Raw genomic sequence first — 27071 nt, forward strand, 5'->3', positions numbered from 1 at the left:
ACAAATACAGTATGTATAAGGTTATACTGATGATCTTTAGACAGGCAGACAAGCATGGCACCCCCATTGAATGCCTAAACCAACATGACCAATGAAGGGATTAAGAAAATGAATACAAGTTTGCTGAACAGGTCTAGCATTACAGCCACTGTGCAAAAGGTCTGTCTTCCAATCCTGGCAGATATTTCAGTAAATTGTTGGCCCTGACTGAGAAAAATACTCTTGGTTCCTGCCTACACAAAGGTAGCATCACCATGCATTTTCCTAATGTTCATCCTGCAGCCAATTTGGCCACTGATTCAGTAATTACAGTGCAGGAAGAGCTCTGACTAATCCACTGGAGAGCTTTGACAGAGATGGGCTGTGCAGGGAAATGTTCTCCTCAGTCTGAGACCCTTAAAGATTGTCAGGCTGTTTCAATACCACAGTGAGTCCTCCATAACTGAGTCAGTCAGAGCGAATCTCCACAGAAGATCAGGTTGGGTTTCAACAAGAAGCCCAACAGAAGGCAGGCAGGAGTGGCAGGCTCCAGTCAGATGTGAGGGGGTGCAGAGGGCCTGGTGCCTGGGCATCTATCTATGTCAGGCCTGGGTGCAGGGAGGCTGTGAGGCCTGGAGACCATCCAGCCGTGTCAGCAAGGAGAGAACAGGCTCATTTACCTCCATCAGAAGCAGCCTCACTTTGCTGGGCCTCCGTCTGAGGCAGCCTCACTTTGCTGGGCCTCCATCAGAAGCAGCCTCACTTTGCTGGGCCTCCCTCTGAGGCAGCCTCACTTTGCTGGGCCTCCATCAGAAGCAGCCTCACTTTGCTGGGCCTCCCTCAAGGTCCTGCGGGCTGAAGGCAGGTGTCCTGGAGTGTTCAGCTGATTCGGACAGCGAGGGTTAGGGTCAGTGTAAGCACTGTCTGCTACCAGCGTGGAGCACCGAGTGGACAGCACAGTTCCAGACTGGACTTGTACCTCAGATTTCATGTTTTTCTAGGAAATTAAAGTAACTGAGGACATAGAGAAGCGGAGGCTGTAAACACAGTTGTTGGTTTGATGATTTGAGCAGTCCTTACGGTAGGGTTGGCTGTGGCTCTGGGGTTTATTCTTACCAGTCTGTCAGATGATCGTATCAGGAGCCAGTTGTCCTCAAGTATCTGGATCCTACCCAAGTCTCTGGGTGTTTAGTATGTATGCAAATTAATAAAACATCTTACAACAGACTTTCAGAGAGTGCTGCTGGAAAGTTGCGATCCGCTAATTAATTATGTTGTTTTGGTGTGGGAAATTAACTTATTTATAATGGGGCCCTTGAGATGTAACGTAAAACCTCACAGCTTGAGTCATTCTAAATTAATGTTGCGTTTTCCTTTCAAACAAAGGAGCTAAATGTACTGTAACATGAAGTGAATTACTAATGAAGTATAACCTTGCATCATTACTGTGTTGGCACAGCTCTGAGACTACTCTGTTCAGAGTAGGAAGAGTTGGCGTTGGTTTATTGTGACGTCCCCAGAGTGAAGCCTCCACCACACAGCCAGGCTGAGCACACCTAGCCTGTATCAACAGTGGAGAAATAGATCTGCCTTCTTACTGTAAATGCTGACTTTCTTGTCTGTGTGATTGTGATGCAGGTGCCCTCATCCTGTCGTCTCCCCCTTCCTTCCTCAGTGATTGATCTGATGGTGTTTAGCCACTTTACCACTGCTGTGTGTGTGTGTGTGTGTGTGTGTGTGTGTGTGTGTGTAACAGGGCCTCCAGTGAAAAATGGCTCTTGGTTGGGTCCAGGCAGCTGTGAATGGACATGCGTTGAATGGCCTCAAGAGGCTATGCTACAGCATGCTGGTCGTGTCCCTCCTCCTAAAGAGGCTATGCTACAGCATGCTGGTCGTGTCCCTCCTCCTAAAGAGGCTATGCTACAGCACGCTGGTCGTGTCCCTCCTCCTAAAGAGGCTATGCTACAGCACGCTGGTCGTGTCCCTCCTCCTAAAGAGGCTATGCTACAGCATGCTGGTCGTGTCCCTCCTCCTAAAGAGGCTATGCTACAGCATGCTGGTCGTGTCCCTCCTCCTAAAGAGGCTATGCTACAGCATGCTGGTCGTGTCCCTCCTCCTAAAGAGGCTATGCTACAGCATGCTGGTCGTGTCCCTCCTCCTAAAGAGGCTATGCTACAGCAAGCTGGTCGTGTCAGAAGCTCCCTGGAGATGCAGAGGGAATTCTCTGAGTAACTGACATGTTCTCTCTGCACCTGTGTGTGTGTGTGTGTGTGTGAGTGTGACATGTTCTCTCTGCACCTGCAGGTTCCAATGGATTAGTGTTGAGACTGCCCAGGCTGTAGATATCGAACTTATACAGGTAACTTATACAGGTATCCTGACAAAGCACTGGAAATACTTTAGCAATTTTGGTATCAACACTGTTTTTGAAAGACACTTGTTGTCTCCCAAATTGGGCTGAAATGTACTAAAAACCTGCACAGATACGTAGATGCATTCAGACTGAACACCCATCAAATTAGCTGTGACTGAAGTGGCTTAAAAACAATTTTGGAGATTAGTATTGAGCAATCTTAACATCTCTGTCACGCTGATTTAAAATGCTTAGGGGGCTGAGTTAATTCCGGTTCGAACCTATCTGAGGAAATCCATCGCAGACCAGTTGAGGAAACAAGAAGTCCTCAATTTTTTTACAAAAAACAAATGCTTCCTTGACCGATTACTTCCGTGAGCTGTATTTGATGATAACCAATAATATACTTTCATTAATATGACAGGTAAAATACATTAGCATAATTACCCATCATTAAAAGGTTAATATTGTGAAAAGCCAGAACTGTGTCTGTACTGACTTTCCCACCATGAAGAAGGAATCACATCGTCTGAGGAAATAAGTTCAACAGTATCATGCCTACAGGGTATTGGCTGCCTACTGTTAAATTACAAATGTAGTTTTTCTGTACTCTTACTGACACAACATAAGGCAGTTTAACATTTGTTGAAAATAAATTGAGCAAAGAGTAGTCAGTGATTATTTAGAATCACTGCTCATTCACCCCTAAGATGCGGTTTCGCGCTATTTAAGAGCGGAGCTTAAAGCACATGACAGGAAGAAAGTCCAAATGCATGTCTTTTGGTATTCTTCAAAATTGCACAGATTAGGTCTCATCCAATGAGACATCCAATTTTCTACAATATTGTGCCAACATGTAGAAAAAAGTTACGAAGGAAAAAAATGATTTTTTTCTCAAAACTTTCAGATGGGAACTTTCAAATTTTCAACATGTCTTCAACTAGATTTTTCTCAATTTATATTTTTCAATATTGACTAAACATACCTTATTCTGAAGATAACAAGCTAAACTTTAGTTTAAGATATGCCAAATTAGCCACTTGTGGGTTGTGTCCATGTGGGATAACTCACATATAAAACTTGGACTAGTATATTACATCAGGTACAACGCACAGCTTGTGGACTTGTTGACACAGCTTGTGGACTTGTTGACACAGCGTGTTGACTTGTTGACACACATTGTACACATTAATTTAACAAAAGCTATACTCATACCATGCACTCAAGAATTGAATTACATTTTCCTCCAAACATTCTATTTCCGAACAGGCTATTTTTCCATTAACATGTTACCTCTGTCAGTAGACATCTCAAGGGAGAGCAATGCTCAGCCAAAGAACTGCTGCGAAACTAATCTACAGCCATAAACTGGAAGCCCACGAGGACTGGAGCTGACATTGAAAAAGTGACATTGTTGGTATTGATAGAGCCCCCCAGCTATGTGGGACACCCAGGTCTAGTTAATAGCCTCCAAACAGACCCTTTATGTCCTTCGGTGCTATCAGATGTGGCTCTGCTGCCTCTGCAGCTGGCTCTGTGGGCCCCTCAGCCATGCAGGGAATGAATCTGTCTGGAGTGAATCATCACATCCCTGCTTCCTGGCACTGGCTCTAATATCTCGTTCAACAGAGGTTGGCTGTCAAAAAGAGATATGCAAATTCAATGACCTCTTTTTTTTCTACGCTATTAAAAGTCCCCTTTAAGGTCCTAAATATTTTAGCAAAAAATCTATTGTGTGTGAGATTTGTGATGCTTCTGCAGTTTGCATAACATCTGTGCAAGTGCACGGGTTCATACAAAATATAAGTATACATTGTTAGGTTGGAAGAAGGCAAGGACAGTAGAATTGTTGTATATATTAGACCAGATCAAACAAACCCAGGCTCCAGACCTCTCCAGCTGAACAAACCCATGTTCAGAATGATGCTTATGATGGACGTCACTTTCAGCTCTTCTACCTAATAAATGAAGTTGTGAGGAAGAGAGAGGATGATTATTTGAGGGGCTTTTATGGTGCTCCTCTCCATGCTGCCTGCGTGGGGTGATTTGTGGAGAGATTGAAATGAGACTGGCTGGTCGGGCCACAGACTGGGCTGTGATTTACACATGCTGTTAAATCATAGAGACAGCACCCTGCCTGCAGTCACACAGCGCAGGCCTGGGAGCACAGATCCATCTTTGTGGAACCCACACCGAGCTAGTGCATCAGAACCCAGCTGCCATCCAAAGCACTTAGACCCTGGAGAGAGAGAGAGAGCACATCAGCCTGTTGAGATTCTAGCTGTTGTTGACAGAGGTTGTGGTTCCAGGGAAGAAAATTGTCAGTAATTGGTTTTGATTCCAGACTTGAAGACAAAAAGCTTAAGGAGTTTTAGTTTTATTCTGACCGGCAAAGTCAAGTGTTGTTTTCCCCTGTGGGGGGTAGGATGTCCTTCTAGCAAGCTGCACGTGGACTGTCTGTCTTCTCACCCTTGATAAGTATCGGTATCGGTATCGGTATCCCAATGCTTTGCCCCCTGCCGATGATCTTACAATACAGGATGAACTGATGGTTTCCCAATGGGTGAGGCTGACCTCCTACAAAGACCATAGTCTGGGCCTTATCTTCTGTAATCCTATTATTTAAATGCATGTCCCCTGAAGATGTTCAGGATTTTACATGTTAATTCAGATGTAATCCCATTTCCCTGCTTAGTGGTTTCCCCTAAAGCCAGTGCAGGTGGGTACTGTAGACCTGACATCACCTGCTACTGACACAGTTTCTATTTAGTCCAGCATTTTACACAACCTGGAAAAATATGACACAATATGAGTGAAAAATTAAGAATGACTTTGCAATGAGAAATGTATTTTAGTTTAAATTATTCCCTTCTCAAATAAAGGCAATTTCCAAGTTTCATCTGAATAGAAAAGTACATTTATAGATTTCTCTATGCATCAGTTTCCAGGGACTGCTATCCATGTGAATGTGAACGCTTACTGGTCAAACCCAGCTAGCAGGCCAGTGTATAATGTGTGTATATGTGGGTGGTAATCAATCTTACAAGCTAAAAAGACAGAATGGCATCTTCATATGGATCATATCACATGTTCTCTCTTTCTCTCTCCATGAAGGAAGGGGATGATTTGGACAAAACCACCCGATTTGTTGTGTCTCTTCAACTAATTTGTAACGTAGAATGACACATAGAAGGGACTGTGCTTTGTGTCATTGTAACAGAGTAACTTCACCTTACAATGCTTTTATGGTCCCTGTAATAGATAACTTTCTAAAATACATTCTAGTAGTTGTCATTTATACTTTTACATTCTCAAAGGTTTCATTTTTTGCTTTTTCTCTCTTTTCTTTATAAAAGTTTGAACCAAGCAATAACCTGGATATCTCCTTCAATACCCACTCTCCTCATCACTCTCCTCATCACTCTCCTCATCACTCTGAAGAGAATTACTCGTTTGCATATCAAAAGGTGGATTCATTTTACTCTCACAAAACACCTCTAGCCTCTCCACCATGTCTTTAAAACCAACAATAAAGTAGTGTTCATTAGTCTCAGTGGATCCCATGTGGATTGTGGTTTCAATCCACTCTTTCTTTGTGTGCAACAACTAATTTAGGACTGGCTGAAGGGCCAGATGGGGGGGGGATCCTTTTTGTTGTTGTGATAAACACCAAACTAATGTCGTTATCCACGTCTCAAAGGCATTGTTTTTTTCTCCAAATGTCTTTCAGACACTTTTAATAGACCAAGATAAAGGAGTAGATTGGAGTAGTAAGTAGTCATAGTAGCGTGTCTTCAGATCAGGGCTGGGGTCAGCTTCCACAGGATCCATCTGTCGTTCAGCAGCATCATCTACAGCGAGGAGTCACCAGGATACTCAGAGCAGAGTTCAGATTTGGGGTTAGGCCTTTCTTTGCACCCAAGTAATACTGAACACAGAATCATTCTTATACAGGATAACAGTTACATCTTCAATTTTTCCAACATCTTTTGAGTCAGTATTGATTTTAAGGGCTGTGGTTTCTATTGGTCAGTTGCAGGAATATATAGAACCACTCAAATCCTGAACGTCTCGTCGACGACTAATATGGGTCTGAAACTGAAGTGTTTAAACATCTGAAAGGATGTGTTTCCCTACCAGAGCAGCTGGACAGCAGCAGCAGAACTCTGCTGTGGGTCTTTGCTGCAGCAGCACTGGAGCTGCTGTGGGTCTTTGCTGCAGCAGCACTGGAGCTGCTGTGGGTCTTTGCTGCTGCAGCCCTGGAGCTGCTGTGGGTCTTTGCTGCAGCAGCACTGGAGCTGCTGTGGGTCTTTGCTGCAGCAGCCCTGGAGCTGCTGTGGGTCTTTGCTGCTGCAGCCCTGGAGCTGCTGTGGGTCTTTGCTGCAGCAGCACTGGAGCTGCTGTGGGTCTTTGCTGCAGCAGCACTGGAGCTGCTGTGGGTCTTTGCTGCAGCAGCACTGGAGCTGCTGTGGGTCTTTGCTGCAGCAGCACTGGAGCTGCTGTGGGTCTTTGCTGCAGCAGCACTGGAGCTGCTGTGGGTCTTTGCTGCTGCAGCCCTGGAGCTGCTGTGGAACATCACCATAATCCCTTTACAACAAAGTGGGCATTATTCCTCTCAAGGCTACTGTGCATTCCATAAAATCTTACCTGGCGCAGTGCAGCTGCTCTGTCAAGGGGATGGAGGTGTGCGTGTTGTCACAGAGAACAATATCACTGTCTCTTATGTGTACAGAACCTGCTCTGTCTACCATGTGTCCATAGAGGAAAGTGCTGTAGATCGCAGCTCTCATAAGAATGCAGAAGAAGTTTCACTGTAGCAGATTCAAACCGAATGAGCCTCAATCCTGGAACAACAGATATCCTTTATGGAGAGCAAAGGTAAAATTCAGCACAAGCTGCATAAGCAGCACAGCCATCGTCGCCATAACAACACCTAATCTGTTTACCCTAGTTATCTGTCTCCACTACCTTGGGTCAGGCCAGAGCCTCGCGTTATTGACTCAGCAATCTCATTCATGTTTCCCTGTCTATCTCCCTCCCACCCACTTCTTCCTTACCATCTTTCAACCTCACACACATCCAGTACTGTAGCTGCGGGTTTCCAGACTCTAAGCAAATTACCAGATCACAAGGTCATCCAGGAACTCACAAAAGCATGAAAGAAATCCTTTTCTTTCTGAAAGTAGGCTTCAGGTCCTGCCGCGACGATTCAATTTCAATTCAACCCATAATTAACGTTCCTCTAGTCTGACGATAGTTGATGAAAGGGTGTCTTTTTGGTTCAGGCTGTACTGTACTTCACCTCAAAAGTACTTGGCTTGCTCAAAAGAATACCAGCTGGTTTGAATGCCCCCCTGTATCAACATAATTATGTGAAGAGGCAGAATGCCGGATCCTGGCTGTTAACCATCTCTTTCATTTCTCCCCCATTGTCCACCAGAGGCTGAGAGTTACTGCTTCATGAGCTTGTTAAGAGTCCTCCCTTCTGGCCCTCAGATATCAGGTATAGTCCTGAGCTTGGAGTCTAGTCCTTTTGCCCTCTGTCCCAGAGCTTCAAGCTCCCTGTTTACATCCAATCTCCACCAGCCACATCTTATCCTTCTCTGCCTCTCCCTCTCCCTCTGCCTCTGCCTCTGCCTCTGCCTTCCTCACACAGCCCTGAGAGATCCCCACGGTTGGCTCAGCTCTGGCAGCTCTGTCCTTCCTCTCAGGATGGTGTTTAATGTCCTCAGTGCCGGCGTCGTGGCTCCATATATCAAAGGCGTTTACAGCCAGCTGATACACCTTTGACCGTTACACTTCACAACAATAAAGCTTTTCTAATTACACCCCCCCTCCCCCTCCACACAACTTCAATTAGCTGTTAGGGGTCAAAAGTGTCTCCAACACCAAATGGCCAACTGGTTCCTCCTCTTCTACCCTCCACCTCTTCCTCATTCTCCTCTCCCCCCTCCCAGACCCTCCCACTTGGCCTTTGTGTCAACTAGTCAGAAGTGGATAATTGGAAAATGATTATGGGCTGCTGCAGGACTGCAGACTGCCATCTTTATTTTTCATGAAGTGGAAGCACAGTTATCTGTATTTAAATTTACTGTATGGCTTGTTCTCACTCACCAAAAAGGAAATTATTTTCTCTGAGGAAATGTATTATTGCTCTGAAGAGATAGTCAGGTCTGAAGGCCCACCCTAGATCCACGCTCCCTCATCGTCTCACGGGAAGCTTGATGAAGCTTATTGAAAGGATAGGATATTTATTTTATCTGACGGAGCAATGCAAAAGCTGAAAGTCATATAATGCATACAATAATTGCAGATTTGTATTTGACAAGGGCTGCATTGATGAAATGGGTGAAGGAAAATACTCTCTCTCTGTCTCTCTCGTTTTAAAGTGAGCTGAGAGAGAAGACCGAGAAAGATGATTGGGGTAGATTTTGGTAGTTTGGCAGGAGGCAGAGTTACAGACGCTATCTGGGCGGGGCTTCATTGTGTAACTGCAAATCAAATAGTGGAAGGAGGTTAGAAAGACGATGGGTCCTGTGAGAGGAGAAAATCAATTTTTAAACAATTACAGCGAGCAGGCCCCTGGTTGAACAGTAGCTTCGTACGAGCAGCTTCTGTATCCCTGCTCCCTATTGATGTTGGCCTATTTCCCCTTCTCCCTAATTCGGTAAATCCTCAAGGCTAAGCCACTTTACGCTCAATAACTTCCTACACCCTACAAAAACAGAGACAGTCTAATCACCTCAAATGTCCCTAATCCCCTGATGACTCTTCTTCATTTTGGATTGTGTGTCTTGTAGATCATTCCCCCCAAGGAACCTGCAGGGTCTGTTTATTACTGCTGATCTGGGCTCCCTCTACTCTTTATCCTCATGGACCTTCAGCTCTCTGTCATGGACCGTTCAGCTCTCTGTCATGGACGTTCAGCTCTCTGTCATGGACGTTCACCTCTGTTGTCCAGCTGAACTGTCTGTCCCAGGATCACAGCACAGATCAGGCAGTTAGAAGTCAAACTCGGCAAAGTTCCTCTATCAAACATTTAAAGATGAACATCCTCATCCTCGGAGGAATGTATGAAAAGTAAACAGGCTTTCCTGTCATCTCTCTGCGGAGCTCCTGGTGTACTCCCTTGGGGAGTGGAGCTCTTTGGGGGGGGGGGGAATTCAAACTTACAAGTGGACCGTAAGACTCCAACTCTCCTAATGTTTCCTGTCACCAAGTTTTAGAGAGAGCATATTTCTCCAAGGAAATTCAGATGTTCTCACGGTAGAAGGGCATTTCCCTTTCATGAGGCTATATTAAAGACTTTAGAGTTGGGAAGAAAGTGTCAGGTGACACCAGAGCGAGTCATGAGAATCCGGCTGCATCTTTTATAGATCAGAGAATGCTCAAGTTCTCGAAAAAAAAAAGACAATCTTGCATAATTGCTCACATGTAATTGTGACATCTAAAAAAAGCTGCCAACTTAGACGAAAACTGGACTTAAAATATTTCAAAAGATCAATTCATTATTCACATTCTCACCCAAATGAATTGGGCTTAAAGTGTCTTAACTCTGAGGGATTGAAAACTGCAAATGTACACCAGAAGTGTTATAGGCGTGCGAACACTGCCAAGTGCTAATGTAAAGGTCTTTCAAAGAGGGGTTACGTTTGCTAATGTAATAGCTTTATGGAATTTCTGTACAACCACTTTTCTCAATGTTCTCAACTGTGAGAGCTACAGTAGCCAGAGGCACACAATTCTCATTTTTTATGGACTGTTTGTGAGATTAAACACTGTTATTTCATGTAATAGCTGCAAAAACATTTATGGTGATTGACAAATCTGTTTTGTAATTGCAGCATATCAGTTTAAAGTGTACTTGACATCTCTGTTCTGTAAGCAAGAGATGTTTTTTAAAATATTTTTTGTAACTATAGGTCATCTCAAACTACTCCTTGTCTTCCGAAAATGTATTTTAGGAAAATAATCTCTTAATGTTTTATATAAATGACCTCAGAGACAAGCAAATCGATACCTGACGTCCATTGTTTTGTTGTATGCTATTTTGTTTTTCACACCATCTAACCCTCCTTCCATGAAAAAGACATTTGTATCCTGGCTCTGCTGCCACCTCAGACTGGCGAAGGTCAGGGTGAGAATCTACTGCAGCCGTCCGTCTTGCGTTCTTGGCACCTTCACTCTGTCAGTGTTAGTGGGGAGGTAGAATGCATCTCACATCCTGGCTTATTGACGTTCCACTACATAAAAATAAAAATAATGAAAAATCCATTAAGGGTTAAATGGACCAGGGTCACACTGATGGAAGCCATATTAATTCCACTGTAATCGTGGGTGTGGGTGAAGAGGACTCCCGAAGACTTGGTGTCTGGTCCACTAACAGTCCTGGGTTTAGCAGTGGTTGTTCAGACCAGACACAGGTCTACTTCCAGGTAGTTCATCCACAGAATCTGAGAGCTGGTGTTGTACAGAATGTTCTTCAACATTCTGTCGGTTGGTTTGTTGTTGCTGTACTGCAGAGTTGGCTTGACTAAATGTTTAACGATGTCTTTGAAAGAATTGGTGTCATATCAATGATTGGTGCCTGATATTAGAGAGGGTAACATTAGTGGGTGCTTAAACAATAAGAATATAGTATATTTATCATGAAAACCTTTCCATTTAAAGTATTTGGTGTGCTTATCTTGACTGCTGTTTGTATTTCTACCGGCTGTCTCTGTTGTTTCATTGGGGAATAATACCGTAATTAGACACAATGCCGACAATATTGCAGAAAACCAGTTAAAAGGTCTGACTCTTAAAATGTGTTCTGGAGGTTTTTGGAGATATGGAACATTAAAGCCAGTAGAAAATAAACAGATCAGAACACTGTTTGCTTCTGTCATCTGCACAAACAACCATCGGACTACAGATAATATTCAGTTCATGTTCCATTTGACAGATGCTACAGGATATCTCACACACCCCCAATTACTGCTGTCAGCTTGCCGTGGTGGTCTACAAACCCAGCTGTTTAAATGTTAATGAGCAACATCTCTCCATGTCACACAGAACCATCGACAGGGAGGCGGAGGGGAGACTGCAAGAGAAGGCCAGGGAGAGTATTTATATAGATGGAACCAATGAAACAGATCAATTGCTTTCTGAAACAGTCTTATTTGGTGCAAAGTTGAGAGTGCCTTGTATAGGGTTCGTTAGTGAGGGTCTAGGAATGATTGCAGGTCGGTTTCTGTACAATGAGAATAATGAACATCTCCATCTTCAAGGTCTTGATTGTGTGGTGCTTTACTTGGACTTGGAGTGAGTGCTATTAATATTCCCCGTTTCAGTCATCTAACACTGCTTGGAACACCACAAGAGCATTTATCTTGAATGCGTCACTCGCTCAACTCTCCTCATTCATCCAACTCCAAACTAACCAGGCTGGACGCAGTGTTAAAAGGGCATGCTTAAGATGAATAGTGTTACTGTGGCACAGCATTAGCAATTAAATAGCCCCCAATAAGAGATTAGAATAGAGAAAAATCATTGGCCATTTTCCTTTGTAATTCAGGTTAATTAAAATCACTCCACTGAATACTAATTAGAAAATGAAATGTACTCAATCTCCTCAATGATTGGTGAGTTGCCGCACCAACAGTCCCCAGTCAGAAAAGCACAGGATAGCCAGGATCTTGTATGTACACAATACTTTATCAAATAATTACATAGAAAACACATGTTCCTCTAACAAACAAGCCTTTTTAGTTGCCCTTTTCATTGTCAGTATGACTTTAATGAATCCCAACACACACACTAAAAACAGACCCTGCAAAGAAACAATCCTGAACACAGCACAGCACAACAAACGTTTTGCATATATTGCAACACTCACTATATAAAAAAAATATATATCTAAAGCTTTAGTTGGAATTTTTTTGTTTAGAAAAAAATACACAAATGACTGAATTCACAGAGAGAAATGTGGTAATGGACTGGCTGGACGTTCTGTGGTTAACTTTCCTGGTGACGCGTCACGGCTGCTTGACTCAGCAGTCCTGAGGGCTGTGGAGCATTAACAGAGGCCCTGAGGCCCTGAGAGGCCCCGACCTCCAGCCCAGCAGAGGCCCCGACCTCCAGCCCACCAGAGGCCCCGACCTCCAGCCCACCAGAGGCCCCGACCTCCAGCCCACCAGAGGTCCCGACCTCCAGCCCACCAGAGGCCCCGACCTCCAGCCCACCAGAGGCCCCGACCTCCAGCCCACCAGAGGCACTCACCAGCCCATGAGCACACCTGTTGCTCCCCAACAGGGTCCGGTGGGTCGCTAACTCTGTGTTTCCTTGTTCCCCCCCGCCCGCCTCGCGGCACCCCGTGTGTCATGTGTGCTGGCACGTGGCTACCTCAGGCAGGGGCGTCTGGTCCTGCATGACCACCTGGGCCGTGCTGGCGACCGGCCGGCTGTGGGGAACCGAGTTCTTCTGCAGCTCCACCCCGAACGCAGGGGGGGCGTTCTGCAGCTGTCTTCTGTACTGCACAAAGCTACAGGTCTTTAGGATGATGGCCAGCACGTTCTTGCCTATCAGGATCCCCGAGACCCTGGCGTCCCTGTAGAGGATCATGTTGCCTCCCCGGATGAACAGCGTGATGACGTTGATGGTCACCAGGCTGAGGATGGGGTACAGCAGCATTTTGTGGGGCACAATGTTGACGCCCTGCATGCTGATCTCACTGAGGGACACGCAGGGCAGCACCAGCAGCAGGATGTAGCAGTAGAAGAACATGAGGCCCTCCGCCCACAAGGGCAGCCCTTTCTTCTGCGGCTCCCACAGGTTGGCCTGGATGTCCAGGATGTCAAGCAGGTCCACCACCACCCAGAACAGGCGGTTCCGGATCTCCTCCCTCTTCTTGAAGGCCCGAACGTACTCCATGTGGTCGATGGCCACCAGGACCACGAACAGCACCGGGATGCAGATGGACAGCAGCAGCGTGAGGGCCTTGCGCGCCAGGGCATCCAGACTCTTCCTGTCGGCCTTGTAGTTCTGGTACACAAAGTACACCTTGATCTCCAGCACGAAGATGTAGAGGAACCAGAGGATCATGGCGTAGCCACGCTTGGCCGTCCGCACCTCTGCGCCCACCCACACGGCCACGTAGCGTAGCACAATGAGGAAGCAGATGTCTCCCACCATCACCATGATGCAGATTCCGATCTTCCTGGGGCCATGGTTCTGCTCCACCAGGTAGGCATCGATCAGTGCCATGCTGCTCATGATCAGGATGGTGGACAGGCAAACATGGGGCTTGTTAGTGGGAGGGGGAGGCACCATTCTGGCACGGGGGGGGGGGGTAGGGGGTGTGGTGTCAGAGAGAGGGGGTAGGGGGTTGCAGTAGCAGGGGGGGGTACCCAGGGTCCTCAGTCACCTGGTGTGGATGTTTGCCGACAGGGCGGTTAAACGACGGTGTTCCCCTCCATGCAGTTTGGCTGCTGTCCAGGATGCACTAATAGGATCCACACAGATCACTTCAATCAATCCCAGCCTGAGCTGAAGCCACCTGCCGGACAGACAGTGACCCTGAGTTAGTCAATTGTGTTGCTTGGCAAACAGTCCGTATTCAGACAGGCTCCACGCACCAAATAAGAGCAATCTCACCCTTCTAATGTCATCACCAGATTCTAAGTAGTTTGAGGGGTATTTTTTCAGTTTTTCTTTTTCCTCCACTGTAGCTTGCTGTAATGATCATGCAGAATTTTTAATGCGATTAACATTGCAAATGGACTGCAGTATATCTGTCCTATTGTACTATTCTTGCCCCTGATTGCCTACGTGGATTAGAAAGCTGGCTGAGTACTCACTTGTTTTCCCCTGTACTTTCTGGTGATGAATGACAGGGTGCGATCATCTGCGAGGCAGCGCACAGCGAGCACAAAGCCCATCTGTAATCCAGCGGCGAGGAGAGCAGACAAGCGCCAGGATCTCTCCTCTCTGACAGACCTAAATCCACCAGTCATGGATATTTCTTGAAGCTAAAGAGAAATCCCCAAAATATATCACGGCCATAATCCACTTACAGCTTAGAATGAATCACTGAAACCGTCTTAATGGTCACAAAGACTGTATTCAATTGCAGGACCCAAGAAAGGAGGCAATTTTTCTTGTGCTTAAATGAGTAGGATGTTTTTTTTAAGCCCAAACTGAAAGAAGAGGCAGAGAGGCAAAGTTATTTCCAGTGCTTTCTTTCTTCCAGAGAGAAAACGGGAGCAAGTTTCAAGAATCCACCATCCATCGACAGGAACGTGTAGCTTTTTACGGTGCTCATAATGTATTGTGTGCAATAGGAGAGTGTGTGTGAGTATGTAGGAGGGAAAAGACAGCCACAAGGGTGTTGTAGTGAATCCTTTGAATGCAGCGTGTGTCCATCCCTCTTTCTCGCCTTCGCTGTCTGCGTGTGAGCGAGTGCGTGTGTGTGTGTGAGCGAGTGTGTGTGTGTGAGCGCGAGTTGTGAGCGTCTCAGCTGTCTCGGAGTCTGGCTGTGGAAAACTGGCCCCCTGGAAAGATGATGGTTGCTGGGCTGTTTTCTCTCCCGTAATCAGGAGTGGCAGAGCGCTTAGTCGAGACCATGGGAGGCGACGGGTCCTGGGGATCCTGAGCGGGATCCTGGGGATCCTCCAGACACCCCAGAGCCGTGTGCTTCCCCGCCCGGAGCCTTCCGCTCCTGCCTGGCCGGAACACTGCGCCCCTGTAGTGGTTCACACTCTGAACTCCCAGGTCCGCTGCTCTGGTTCCCTCCTTCTGATGCTCCTGCTGAAGTCGCAGCTCTCAGACTGGAGGTGATGCACAGCACAGCTGCAGAGCAGGAGAGGGAGAGAGAGGGGAAGGGAGGGAGGGGGGAGGGGGGAGGGAGGTAGAAAGGGGGGATTGAACACTCATGCAGGGGGTGGGAGAGAGCGGGGGAGGGAAGAAAAGCCATGCTTGTGCAGTGTAACTGAATACACAATTCTCTCGTTTTTTTATCTTTCTCTCTCTTCCTCTATCTCTCCCTCTCCTCTCTTTTTCTGTCACGTCTTCTCTCAATCTTTTTCTCCCGCTCTTTTCTCTCTCTCCGTCTTTTTCTCTTTCCTCTCCTCACTCTCCCTCTCCCTCAACTACAGAGGAGTGGAACAGTACAAACAGAACAGTAACGTCAGATCAGAACAATGATGTCAGAACAGTAACAATGCTGTTTTGCACTCTTCCTGAAGTGTTTCATAGTTCATTTCACTGTATTACAATACATGAACCTTAAGCAACAACAGCAGTTGACATGTTACTAATGTGAAAATAAGTCCTTACTGTACCCAGCTCTCCTCCCACAATTAGACATTCATATTATACAGTAATAACAGCTGCTGAGGTACAGTATATAACCTGCAAACCGTAATGCGAGTGACTGAAGAGTCCATATCTTGACAGGAGCTATTATGGCTGTTTCTGGTCCCCATCACGTCCTGGTCAGGCCAGAGGGTGATGTGCAGGATGCAGGCGTCATGGCTGCTGTGTGGACTCACACTTCTCTGGCTTTCATGATATTGGAATTTTATTGTCTGTTGCCCCAGGAAATATTTATAGATCGTATTTTGCACTGACATGATAAATCATATTTATCTGATTAAACCATTTTTGTACCTCTTATAACTATATGTTGATTATAAATACCTCCTATAACTATATATTGATTATAAATGTTCAGTGAGAATATGGATCACTACAAGTATTAATACGCCAAAGACGGAGAACAAGCTTGTCCCGCATTGGGACTGTTACAGAGGTACATGCATGTTTCTGTCTTGCTACAGCTACAGTACGGTGATGAACAGCTTGGTTGAATGATCTTTCACCATTGGACTCAAAGTTGAGGAGTTTTGAAGGCACTGAGCCCATAACCTGAGCCAACACAGATTAATTTACGTGCCCCTAGATTGTGAAAAATATCTGCATCTTTCTACTACAGTACATTCCTCAGAAAGGAAAACTGAATGGTTAATGTAAAACATTTGAACAACCTCACTGTGCCTCATTAAAGAGAGGAAGAACAACCTCACTGTGTCCCTTTGAAGAGAGGAAGAACAACCTCACTGTGCCCCTTTGAAGAGAGGAAGAACAACCTCACTGTGCCCCTTTGAAGAGAGGAAGAACAACCTCACTGTGTCCCTTTGAAGAGAGGAAGAACAACCTCACTGTGCCTCTTTAAAGAGAGGAAGAACAACCTCACTGTGCCCCTTTGAAGAGAGGAAGAACAACCTCACTGTGCCCCTTTGAAGAGAGGAAGAACAACCTCACTGTGTCCCTTTGAAGAGAGGAAGAACAACCTCACTGTGCCCCTTTGAAGAGAGGAAGAACAACCTCACTGTGCCCCTTTGAAGAGAGGAAGAACAACCTCACTGTGTCCCTTTGAAGAGAGGAAGAACAACCTCACTGTGTCCCTTTGAAGAGAGGAAGAACAACCTCACTGTGCCCCTTTGAAGAGAGGAAGAACAACCTCACTGTGCCCCTTTGAAGAGAGGAAGAACAACCTCACTGTGCCCCTTTGAAGAGAGGAAGAACAACCTCACCGTGCCCCTTTGAAGAGAGGAAGAACAACCTCACTGTGTCCCTTTGAAGAGAGGAAGAACAACCTCACTGTGCCCCTTTGAAGAGAGGAAGAACAACCTCACTGTGCCCCTTTGAAGAGAGGAAGAACAACCTCACTGTGCCCCTTTGAAGAGAGGAAGTTAGGATGAGGAACCTCGGCGCTGGAGTCACGTTCCTGTTTCCAGAAATTCCCAAAAGCTGAGCATCTGACTAACCCCTATCAGTAATTCCACCCACACCATGTCTACTCCTTCATTATTCATGTCTTCATTTACATACCTTTCATGGTATACCGTAGATTCCAAGATACGGTAACCTCTCTATTAAAAAGCTAAGCTTACCCAAGCCTGAGATGGAATTAAATTATAATCAGAGTGCATACATTAATGTATAGATCTTCAGTACTGCAGTCTTGTCATCATGACACTATGCATATATAATTCAGGAAAAGGAAGAAATATACTTAGATTTATTGTCACTAGGAAATTATTGGCTTTTTTCAAATAGTGTGTGAGGGATTATACGCGTATTCGAAGAAGAAGCATTTCTTTTTTCCGCAGCCGTGACACACATGCTAGAAGCCGCGACACTGGGAAAGCACACACACTGACGTTTCTCCTGCATGTTCCCATCCCGTTATCCTTCCCCGAGTACCAGAACATGCACCAGAACATGCACCTAACATCACTCAGGAGCCCCAGCCACTAATCAATCCCAGGATCTTCTTGCTATGAGGTAACAACTACATGTCTGTTAATGCTACCTGATCACACACTGCATGATACAGCTTTACAGATATGATGCAGGAATGTCTTGTTTTATAACTGTGCATCAGTGTGATGTGAACAATAGTTCTGTATTATGCACCACAAAGACTATTGTGACCTTGCTTCTTGCTTATAACACCCACTGTCAAAGGACACTCACACAACGATCTCTGCTCTCCTCACCCTCCTCCCCTCCTCACCCTCCTCCCCTCCTCTCCCCCTCCTCCTCACCCTCCTCCCCTCCTCTCCTCCCCCTCCTCCTCCCCCTCCTCCCCTCTTCTCCTCCCCTCTTCTCCTCCCCTCTTCTCCTCCCCTCCTCTCCCCCTCCTCCTCACCCTCCTCCCCTCCTCTCCTCCCCCTCCTCCTCCCCCTCCTCCCCTCTTCTCCTCCCCTCTTCTCCTCCCCTCTTCTCCTCCACTCTTCTCCTCCCCCTCCTCTCCTCCACTCCTCTCCTACAAAGTCTGCCCTTGGCTCTTGGACAGGGACACTGCATCACTGCTGGGAGAAGGCAGCCTGAGAGCCCCAGCCCCCAGCCCCTCGCCCCCAGCCCCCCAGCCCCCCCCCAGCCCCGCGCCCCCATGACGCAACTGTAGAGAGAGCTTTGCTCCCTTCAAGTGACTGAGGGGCACACACGCAGTATCTCCCTCCCTGTCTCTCTCCCTCCCTGCTTCTCTGTCTGTCTCCCTCCCTCCCTCTCTCCCTCCCTCCCTCCCTGTCTCTCTCCCTGTCTGTCTCTCTCTCCCTGTCTCCCTTCCTCCCTGTCTGTCTGTCTCCCTCCGTGTCTCTCTCCCTCCCTGTTTCTCTCCCTCCCTGTCTGTCTCTCTCCCTCCCTGTCTCTCTCCCTGTCTGTCTGTCTCTCTCCCTCCCTGTCTCTCTCCCTGTCTGTCTGTCTCTCTCCCTCCCAGTCTCTCTCTCTCCCTGTCTGTCTCTTTTCCTCCCTTATCTCTTTGCCTTGGGCTGAAATGATAAGCAAAGAGACTTGCCATGTCTCAGTTTTTGGAGAAAAAAGTGGAGATAAATTTTGTGTTTCAAAATCTCAGGCTTTACTAAGATATTACAGCATGTTCTCTCAGAAGGGTGAAATAAATACTGAGAAGGTTGCCTTGGTAACCAGGCATAACAGCTTGAGAAATTCTCATTTTATTAGGAAAGATATTACTGAATGCAATTGAAACACCTGAAACTTTAGCTTCTGCATTGTCAGACCAAACAAAAATATATTAGTTTTCTCCAGCTAGAATAAATCCAGACTTTAAAGCCAAACTGTCTGAATATGTTTTCTAAACAGTTCTCACACTGTTGCAGGGGCGTAGCCACGGGTAGGCCTGGGTAGGCATAGGCCTACCAAATTTGTTCTAATTCCTACCCAAAAACAAAAATATCTCTGAAAAATGTTGCACCGGGTGCACATTGCAGAGTAAGCAAGTAAAAAAAACTGAAAAGAAAGATTCCGATCCATATTTTTCTAAGCCTGCCCAAAAAAAGGTTTTCTGGCTATGCCCCTGCACTGTTGTAAAAGCTTTTTCTTTCGCACTCTGTCACAATGTGGAGCATGTTTAGGTGAACTCTCAGAGGAGTCTGTGTCTGCTGCACCTAGAAGTCCTATTTCCACAGTCTGCACAAACTGTTGTACGAGACAGTGACATCAGAAACTGGCTTTAAAACACACAGTTAGTTTGATGATGACAATACAAGGGCCTCCCCAAAGGGCTCCCGTCGTCCTGACGATGAAAGAAGAAGCCTTAAACAGAGCAGAGTACAGTATAGTTTAGTAGAATCCTCATCAAGTACTCATGAATGATGCAAACCTATTTTTGAAAATAAATAGCAAATATTTTTCAAACCTTTAGAAACTTTTTGGGGATTTTTTTTTTCAAACCATTGGAAATTTATATTTTTATCTTAAATATATATATATATTTTTTTTATATATATATAAAAAAAATATTTAAAATAAATAAATATCCAAAATATTTTTAAAACCTTCAAAACCTTTTTTTCTTTTAAACCTTTTTCAATCATTTAGAAACCTTTCTTCAAAAACTTTTTAAAACTTTTTTTAAAACTTTAAACCCTGAGAAACTTTTTTTACTACAGCTACACAAATAATTGTGTTCGTCCCACCATGAAACAAGCAAGAACATTTTGTATTATATTCTGTATTCCCACGACCGTATAGATTACTTAAATAGTGTTGCAAAAAACCTAGACCCATGTCAGAATGTCAAAATGCAAAAACACAAGAATTTACATTTTGGGACAGGTCAAGTTCACTTTGGGACGGTTAGTTTTTTTGGTAACACTTTACAATAAGGGTGCATAAATTATCATTCATTAATACATTAACTAATGCATGAATCATCATCAGTTAATACATAACTCAGAAAGTACTTAATGATGCACTGATCATGAACACATCATTTGGTAATAGGGAGTCACATATGATTTACTATTAATTAAATCTGGAATCATGTATAAATTCCTATTGACATTAACACATTAACTGATAGCTGAGTTAACTACTTTAGTTAACCGTGCAAACTATGGCTGTTAGTTAACTGTGTGAACCAAAACCTTGAGTTAACAGGGTAATTCATGTGTTAATTTCTACAATGGCGGTATCCATGGATTGAGACGGTAATTAATCATTTGTTAATAGTAATGTGCCTCCTCAAGTAAAGACACAACATGAGTTGAACATTCATTAATCATTAACTAATTATTCACTCGACAAATACTTACTGTCTTTTCAGAGAGACAACTTTTAAATAAACTCTATTATGAGTTGAAATCCTGCATTACAAAATTGTCAAAATAACTTTTTGACGAATTGATGACTACCATGCCGTTTGCAAAACGTTTTATTTCACTTGAACAACACGTGCAAGGCCACCTTTCTAAGAAGAAGTCCACTCGAAATATCGACCAGATCTTCTGTAGAAAATGCCTGGCTGCAACAGATCCTGGATTCTGGACCGATTCATGCCGGTGAACTTCTATCTTCGAATGTTAACTTTCCACTATCCCCTAAGCTCAGCATTATACATCAACTTGGAAAGGGTGAAAGCTAACAGAGAATAATTAAGCATTTGAATGGTAAAGGCAAACTACGTGGAGCTGACTGACCTCACTCATACAAACTTAACAATGCTTTTTCACCCATTATAGTTAGACCTAGACTAGCTAGCTAGTCAGCCAGCTGACAGGCTCTAACCTATCTATTTAGAGACGCCGAGGTGATTATCGAAATGATCAAAAACAGTATATACTAAAATGAATTTGGCTAGCAACTTCGCCAAGCAAAAAAAAACAGAAATAGGTTGCAGCAGTTTGTCTCTACTACAGTTTAAAAATCTGCGATGGGACTGAATTTCACCCTTCGTAGGTTCGGCGACTTTTTATAGTACAACATAGCTGTCAATCAAAAGGAGATGCAGTCTTTCGACACACCCTCCAATCATCACGCAGAAGCCCAGCGCCAGGCCAGCCCACTCCTCTATTCACCTCCAGAGACGCTGAGCGTCCATGGCGGGACAGAATCGCAGCGTTTATCCAATGAGCGTATAGTTTTGAAACACTGAAAAATATCTTCAGAGAAGCTTCATGATGTCCATCGAAGCTGGGCTTCAACAGGGAAATGCACTGTGACGCTACGGGAATGTATGAGAAGGAAATTAGTTAGTCGACCTGCTACTATACGCAGCTGATTTTGAACTAGTTCATCTTCGAGATGAACGTGTTCTAACACATTTAAAATTTTAACACTATAGTAAATATTTTACCATACATTTTTAGATATTTTAAGGGAAGCTGAGCTTCCTTTTCAGTCTTGAAGAAATCGCCACTGCTTAACATAGGAGTTCACCATCATGAATCGGTCCAAAATCAAGGATCTGTTGCAGCCAGCCATTTGGAAGATCTGATCGATACTTTGAGTGGACTTCCTCTTAGAAAGGTGGCCTTGCACGTGTTGTTCGAATGAAATAAAACGTTTTGCAAACGGCATGGTAGTCATCCATTCGTCAAAAAGTTATTTTGACTTTAATGCAGGATTCCAACTCATAATAGAGTTTATTTAAAAGTTGTCTCTCTGAAAAGACAGTAAGTATTTGTCGAGTGAATAATTAGTTAATGATTAATGAATGTTCAACTCATGTTGTGACTTTACTTGAGGAGGCACATTACTATTAACAAATGATTAATTACCGTCACAATCCATGGATACCGCCATTGTAGAAATTAACACATGAATTACCCTGTTAACTCAAGGTTTTGGTTCACACAGTTAACTAACAGCCATAGTTTGCACGGTTAACTAAAGTAGTTAACTCAGCTATCAGTTAATGTGTTAATGTCAATAGGAATTTATACATGATTCCAGATTTAATTAATATTAAATCATATGTGACTCCCTATTACCAAATGATGTGTTCATGATCAGTGCATCATTAAGTACTTTCTGAGTTATGTATTAACTGATGATGATTCATGCATTAGTTAATGCATTAATGAATGATAATTCATGCACCCTTATTGTAAAGTGTTACCGTTTTTAACCCTTCAAGTACTCCCAGTGTAATATACAGAAATCACACTTCTAGCCTCCCAAACACAGCTTATTTGTTTATCACATAGTTTCCCCGCTCCTTCTGAAATAATGAATATTCATGCTCACTGATGCACACATCAGTTTCAGCCCCCACAGTGCTGCAGGTAGTAATATCATTATAAATGCATAACTGCACCAATAGGCTGATTTGATTTCCTTTGTGTCTAGATTGCAGATGGTTTATTTAAGAGTCAAGGTTTTTGCATGATTAATTGTTCAGTGTGATGCCACAGTAGACTCATATGACAATACCTGCCCATTAAATCTAAGTGCTGATATTGTCACATGGCTTGGATAGAACATTTTAAATTGAGTCATTTAGCAGACGCTCTTATCCAGAGGGACTTACAGTAAATATACAGGGACATTCCCCCGAGGCAAGAAGGGTGAAGTGCCTTGCCCAAGGACACATTGTCATTTGACACGGCCCGGAATCAAACTGGCAACCGTCAGATTACTAGCCCGACTCCCTAACCTCTCAGCCACCTGACTCCCATGAACACGTGTTCCATGTTTGGGTTCTTCCTGCCAGGGGAGGTTAGAGTTTTAGGACCAGGTGATGTGAAAACACATGGAGAGGAAGAACATGACATACATGGTCCGGTAACCTGGGCAGAGGATGAGTAGATGAATGGATGAGTATGGGAAGGGATGAGTAGACGAAGGGGTGAGGGTGTATGAATGAGGGCGGTTTAACAAAAAACAGTTCAACATCAAGCTTGGCATGATTTGCAGATGTCTTTTGCCAAAATAACCCTTGGACACAAACATGAATTAATTGCATCCGTTTTGCGGTCTGGATTCGGTGTCAGCAAGTCGCTAAAAGATGGGGGAATTTACATCACCAAAGACAATTTGTACATGAAGCATAACAGCGGAAATAGAACACATAAATCATATTAGCTGTAACCCTGAGTCTACCATCGATTACCCACAGGGGAATGAATGGGGGCATAAAAGCTCCCCATCCTTAAACAGCCACATAACGGGAGGCATGCGCTCTGGGGGCTCCAGGGCCAGGGAGAACCAGGGAGTCTGTCTGGGTCCTGCCCCCAGAGGTAGGCAGCCTAGCTGGGGGAGGAGGAGAGGGCAGCTCCCTGTGAAGGTGCTTGCTGGAGCTCCATATGGGGTGTTACCTTGGAAACAAGTAACGTGTGACCACAGGTTGTAATCCTCCAGCATTTCCTGACCAGAATACAGATTCATTCAGGATGCCTGGGAGAAGGTTAAACTGTAGTGCAGCGACAGATCTCTCCTCTGGCGTGGCGAAGAGAAGTGGTCTTTACTGGATTTGCATAAAATATACCATTAAAGCGAACTCAGGATGAACCAACATTAAAGTCTTAGGGATGTTTCAATACATCAGCAGGATGATCAATAATTTATCACCAGACCAACCTCACTGCTCAACCCTCTGGTTTGTCCTGGTCTCCCTCTGCTGTAGTTGTCTGGTCCTGAGGGAGGATGGGTTTAGTTTTCTCCTCACACCTGTGTACCCCGGGGCGCTGTGCCCCCAACACCAGAAGCAGAGATGTAAACACAACAACACAAGCAGAGTCTTGTTTGGATAAGCTGGTGAGGAGCTTGCAGGCGTTGTTCTTCTGTTTGTGCAGCCCCCCTGCCCCCCGCCCCCATGGTCCGCCCCACCCCCCACCCAGCACTCCCTGAGCCCCCCTGCCCCCCCGCCCCCATGGTCCGCCCCACCCCCCACCCGGCAACCCCCACACTTGATTTATGGAACACATAGCAGCAAGGTCTGGTTATTAACTCAGAAATAAACATCAGCAAGGCCCCTGGCGAGGAGTCCGTTTTTAGGAAATGCATTGCTGATAGACCCCATAATCATAAATAAAGATAGCAAAAATATATGAAGTACTCAGAGAGATGTCTATACAGTGATGCCTTTGTCAAAGTGTCAGCAGCGAGCACAACATGATGTGACATTCACTGTACAATGTGAATGACTAAGGACAGGCCTGTGACAGTTGATATGAAGGATTTCACAAGCCGTGGATCACATTTTAAAGACATCAAGAACATTAGACATGCAGGAATCAAAGTACATACTTGTCAGATCAGACAGTGGCCTCATTGGCCCTGTCACTGTGATGATGCAAGCTTCTGCTACCAAACATGATCTGTGCTTCTGAACAGCAGACAGGTTTACTTCCTGCCAAGGTGGGATTCACATGATATGCACATTTTGGATGGCATGTTTCCCAGACTGCCCTCGCAGGGGAGTCAGACAATTTCTGAGAGTAGTTTCTAACCAGCCAGGACTCCGGTCTGTGCGTGTGTACCTGCCCTGCTCTGCTTCGTGGCCGTAAGGAGAGCAAGGTGAGGAGCTGAGGTCCTGAGGCAGGTGAGGAGCTGAGGTCCTGAGGCAGGTGCGGAGCTGATGTCCTGAGGCAGGAACACAATCAGGACCATGTTGGGTCGCTCATGTCAGAGATGTGGGTGTGGAGTTAGGAGGGAGGCCTGATCCCGTCTGAACCATGGGATATGCAGTGGTCCAGTTCAGACAGAACATGGGCACTCATCATTGTATTTGAAAGTATTTGAATGTATTTAAGGAGAGATTGCTCACACACCAGTGGAGCTGAGGACAGATCTGGGAAACACGTCTCACCCTCTTGAGAACCTTCTGGGAAACACGTCTCACCCTCTTGAGAACCTTCTGGGAAACACGTCTCACCCTCTTGAGAACCTTCTGGGAAACACGTCTCACCCTCTTGAGAACCTTCTGGGAAACACGTCTCACCCTCTTGAGAACCTGCAAATGCTTCTAGAACCGGCACCTGAATCAAAGCCCCGGTGAAGTTGCAGTGTTTCATGACAGCAATCGTTAATCACTCAAAAGTGTGGAGGATGGGTTTGTTCCACTATCATTACCTCTTCCACCAGCGCATCACAAAACCATGCATAGATATAAACACCAGAGGTAGATGAGAAATGTTGAAGTCATAAATCATGTTGTAAATCACATGTGACTGTAGAGATTGTAAAGGATCCATGCTCTTGTTAAGCCCTGAGGGTCTAGATATCTTGCTTGTAGAATTCCCTCTGTCAATATTGGGTAACAAAACCCAGTGCTAATATGGCACCATTACCTATATGACCGGTGTGTACTGGACCAAATCACAGCGCAGATTTCGGTACATCACTTCAGTGCCACTTACAGTACAAGCCTAAACTGTCGATTGAAATATTTGCCCTCTGGTGCACACGATCGCTAGTTAAATGATACTGCATTCATGTGGTGTCACCATAATCTGAAAAATAATTTCCTGTCTGAGAAAATTCACGTGAATGCAAGCCAGAACAACAACATGGAAAGTAGGTACTTTGCATGTGTCATGTAATGTAGAAAATCCTAATCATAGAATCTCTGTCACAGAATTTGGAGCCAGCTAGGAAGAGATGACATCCCCATGAGGGACCAGCCGGGAGAGAGGCAGAGAGAGAGAGAGGCAGAGAGAGAGGCAGAGGTACACAGAAGGGAGAGAGGATGGGAGGGGAGTGTGTGTGGGGGGTTGTTCAGGTTTATCATGAGCCTTAAAGCAGTGTGTCTGATCCTGTATACCAGAGGACCGTCCATAACACAGCTGTTTCACACTGCACAACCCACCAGTTTATATCATGTACAGTATTTCAACCCCACACATATTCAATTTATTTATCATTGAATCTAATGCCTTTCACAGACTGTGAGAATTCCTCTCACCTGTACCTGTAGCTTGTCCTGCTGACAACGGTCCAATCTGTCTCTGCCGTGTGTCTGCTCTGAGGAGTGATTCAGGGCTCTTGGTGCTGCTGCTCGAAGGGCGCTTTGACCTTCCTTTGAGGAGAGACGATCATTCCCTTTGGGCTGGCTGCCGTACTAAGCTCTCACGCTGTTAGTGATGAGTCACACTGTAGTTAGTCATTTGATAGAAAAGTTGCCATGAAAAGCCCACTTCTCTGTAGAGCCCTCAACCCTGCTCCCTCACAGACACTTTGCAGATAAAGGCTTGTTTACTGAGAGCACAAAGGGAATTTTAAGAAAGTGCTCCAAAAAAAAAACTTTGGAGAGATGGCATCACTGTGGCTGTGTTGATGCTTTCAGCATGGTAGTTCTGTCGAGGGAGGAGATATTACCACATTAAACTATGATAGAATTATATATATTATACAGACATTTTATTTTATGATCTTAATTAGTGTTTGGGAGTTTTCTTAACAACTGACCCCTCAGGATGTTAACATGTTCATGGGAATGGGCTGTTAAAAATCAAATAAAGTAATAAACGTCAATTAAAAAAGAGTAATACATGTAGATTACATAATAATAATAATAATAATACATTTAAATGTCATAATAATGACAATTTGAAATGTAAAAATAAAGAGTGTTTTTTGGCTGCCATGTCTTCAGAGTGGTTGTTCTGACATGTTGTCTAACTGTGGGTTTGTTTTACGGGGCAACCTTGGGAAGGTCTAACCAAGCCAGGAGAATGAGGGAATATAACACATGGTAAATCATCCAGATCTGGAGTGAGTTTTAATAGTACCTCTCCATCTGCTAATTCTTTAAGTGTCAGATAAGTGTACCAACGTCGTAAAAAAAAATCTGCAAGCTGTAATAACATTTTATTGCAGACAATAAAACACTATCTGATCATGACATTATGTCACCAATCACATATTTTGTGTGGCCTTATGAATGCTTTTAAATTGTCTATTCCAGCCGAGATCTTCTGTCCAAACCACTGGGCCCACATTTCACATGCGG

At 44.8% G+C, this 27071-nt stretch overlaps 1 protein-coding gene and 1 long non-coding RNA gene across 2 annotated transcripts in view; one reads left to right on the top strand and one right to left on the bottom strand.

Moving 5' to 3' along the window:
• Nucleotides 1-26565, top strand: part of LOC146268676 (uncharacterized) — a 38555-nt gene extending 11990 nt beyond the window's left edge. The window contains exons 2-3 of the long non-coding RNA XR_014724691.1: nucleotides 25698-25788; nucleotides 26005-26565. This is a non-coding gene — a long non-coding RNA (uncharacterized LOC146268676). The remainder of the gene's footprint in view (nucleotides 1-25697; nucleotides 25789-26004) is intronic.
• Nucleotides 12692-13642, bottom strand: LOC146268677 (transmembrane protein 121). The gene has a single exon (XM_084710242.1). It carries the CDS (start codon nucleotides 13640-13642, stop codon nucleotides 12692-12694), a length of 951 nt encoding a protein of 316 aa, XP_084566368.1.
• Nucleotides 26566-27071: the final 506 nt, after the last annotated feature.

Source organism: Hypomesus nipponensis, chromosome 11 (genome assembly GCF_054491055.1).
Source record: "Hypomesus nipponensis isolate SF chromosome 11, ASM5449105v1, whole genome shotgun sequence".
In the NCBI taxonomy this organism is placed as follows: domain Eukaryota; kingdom Metazoa; phylum Chordata; class Actinopteri; order Osmeriformes; family Osmeridae; genus Hypomesus; species Hypomesus nipponensis.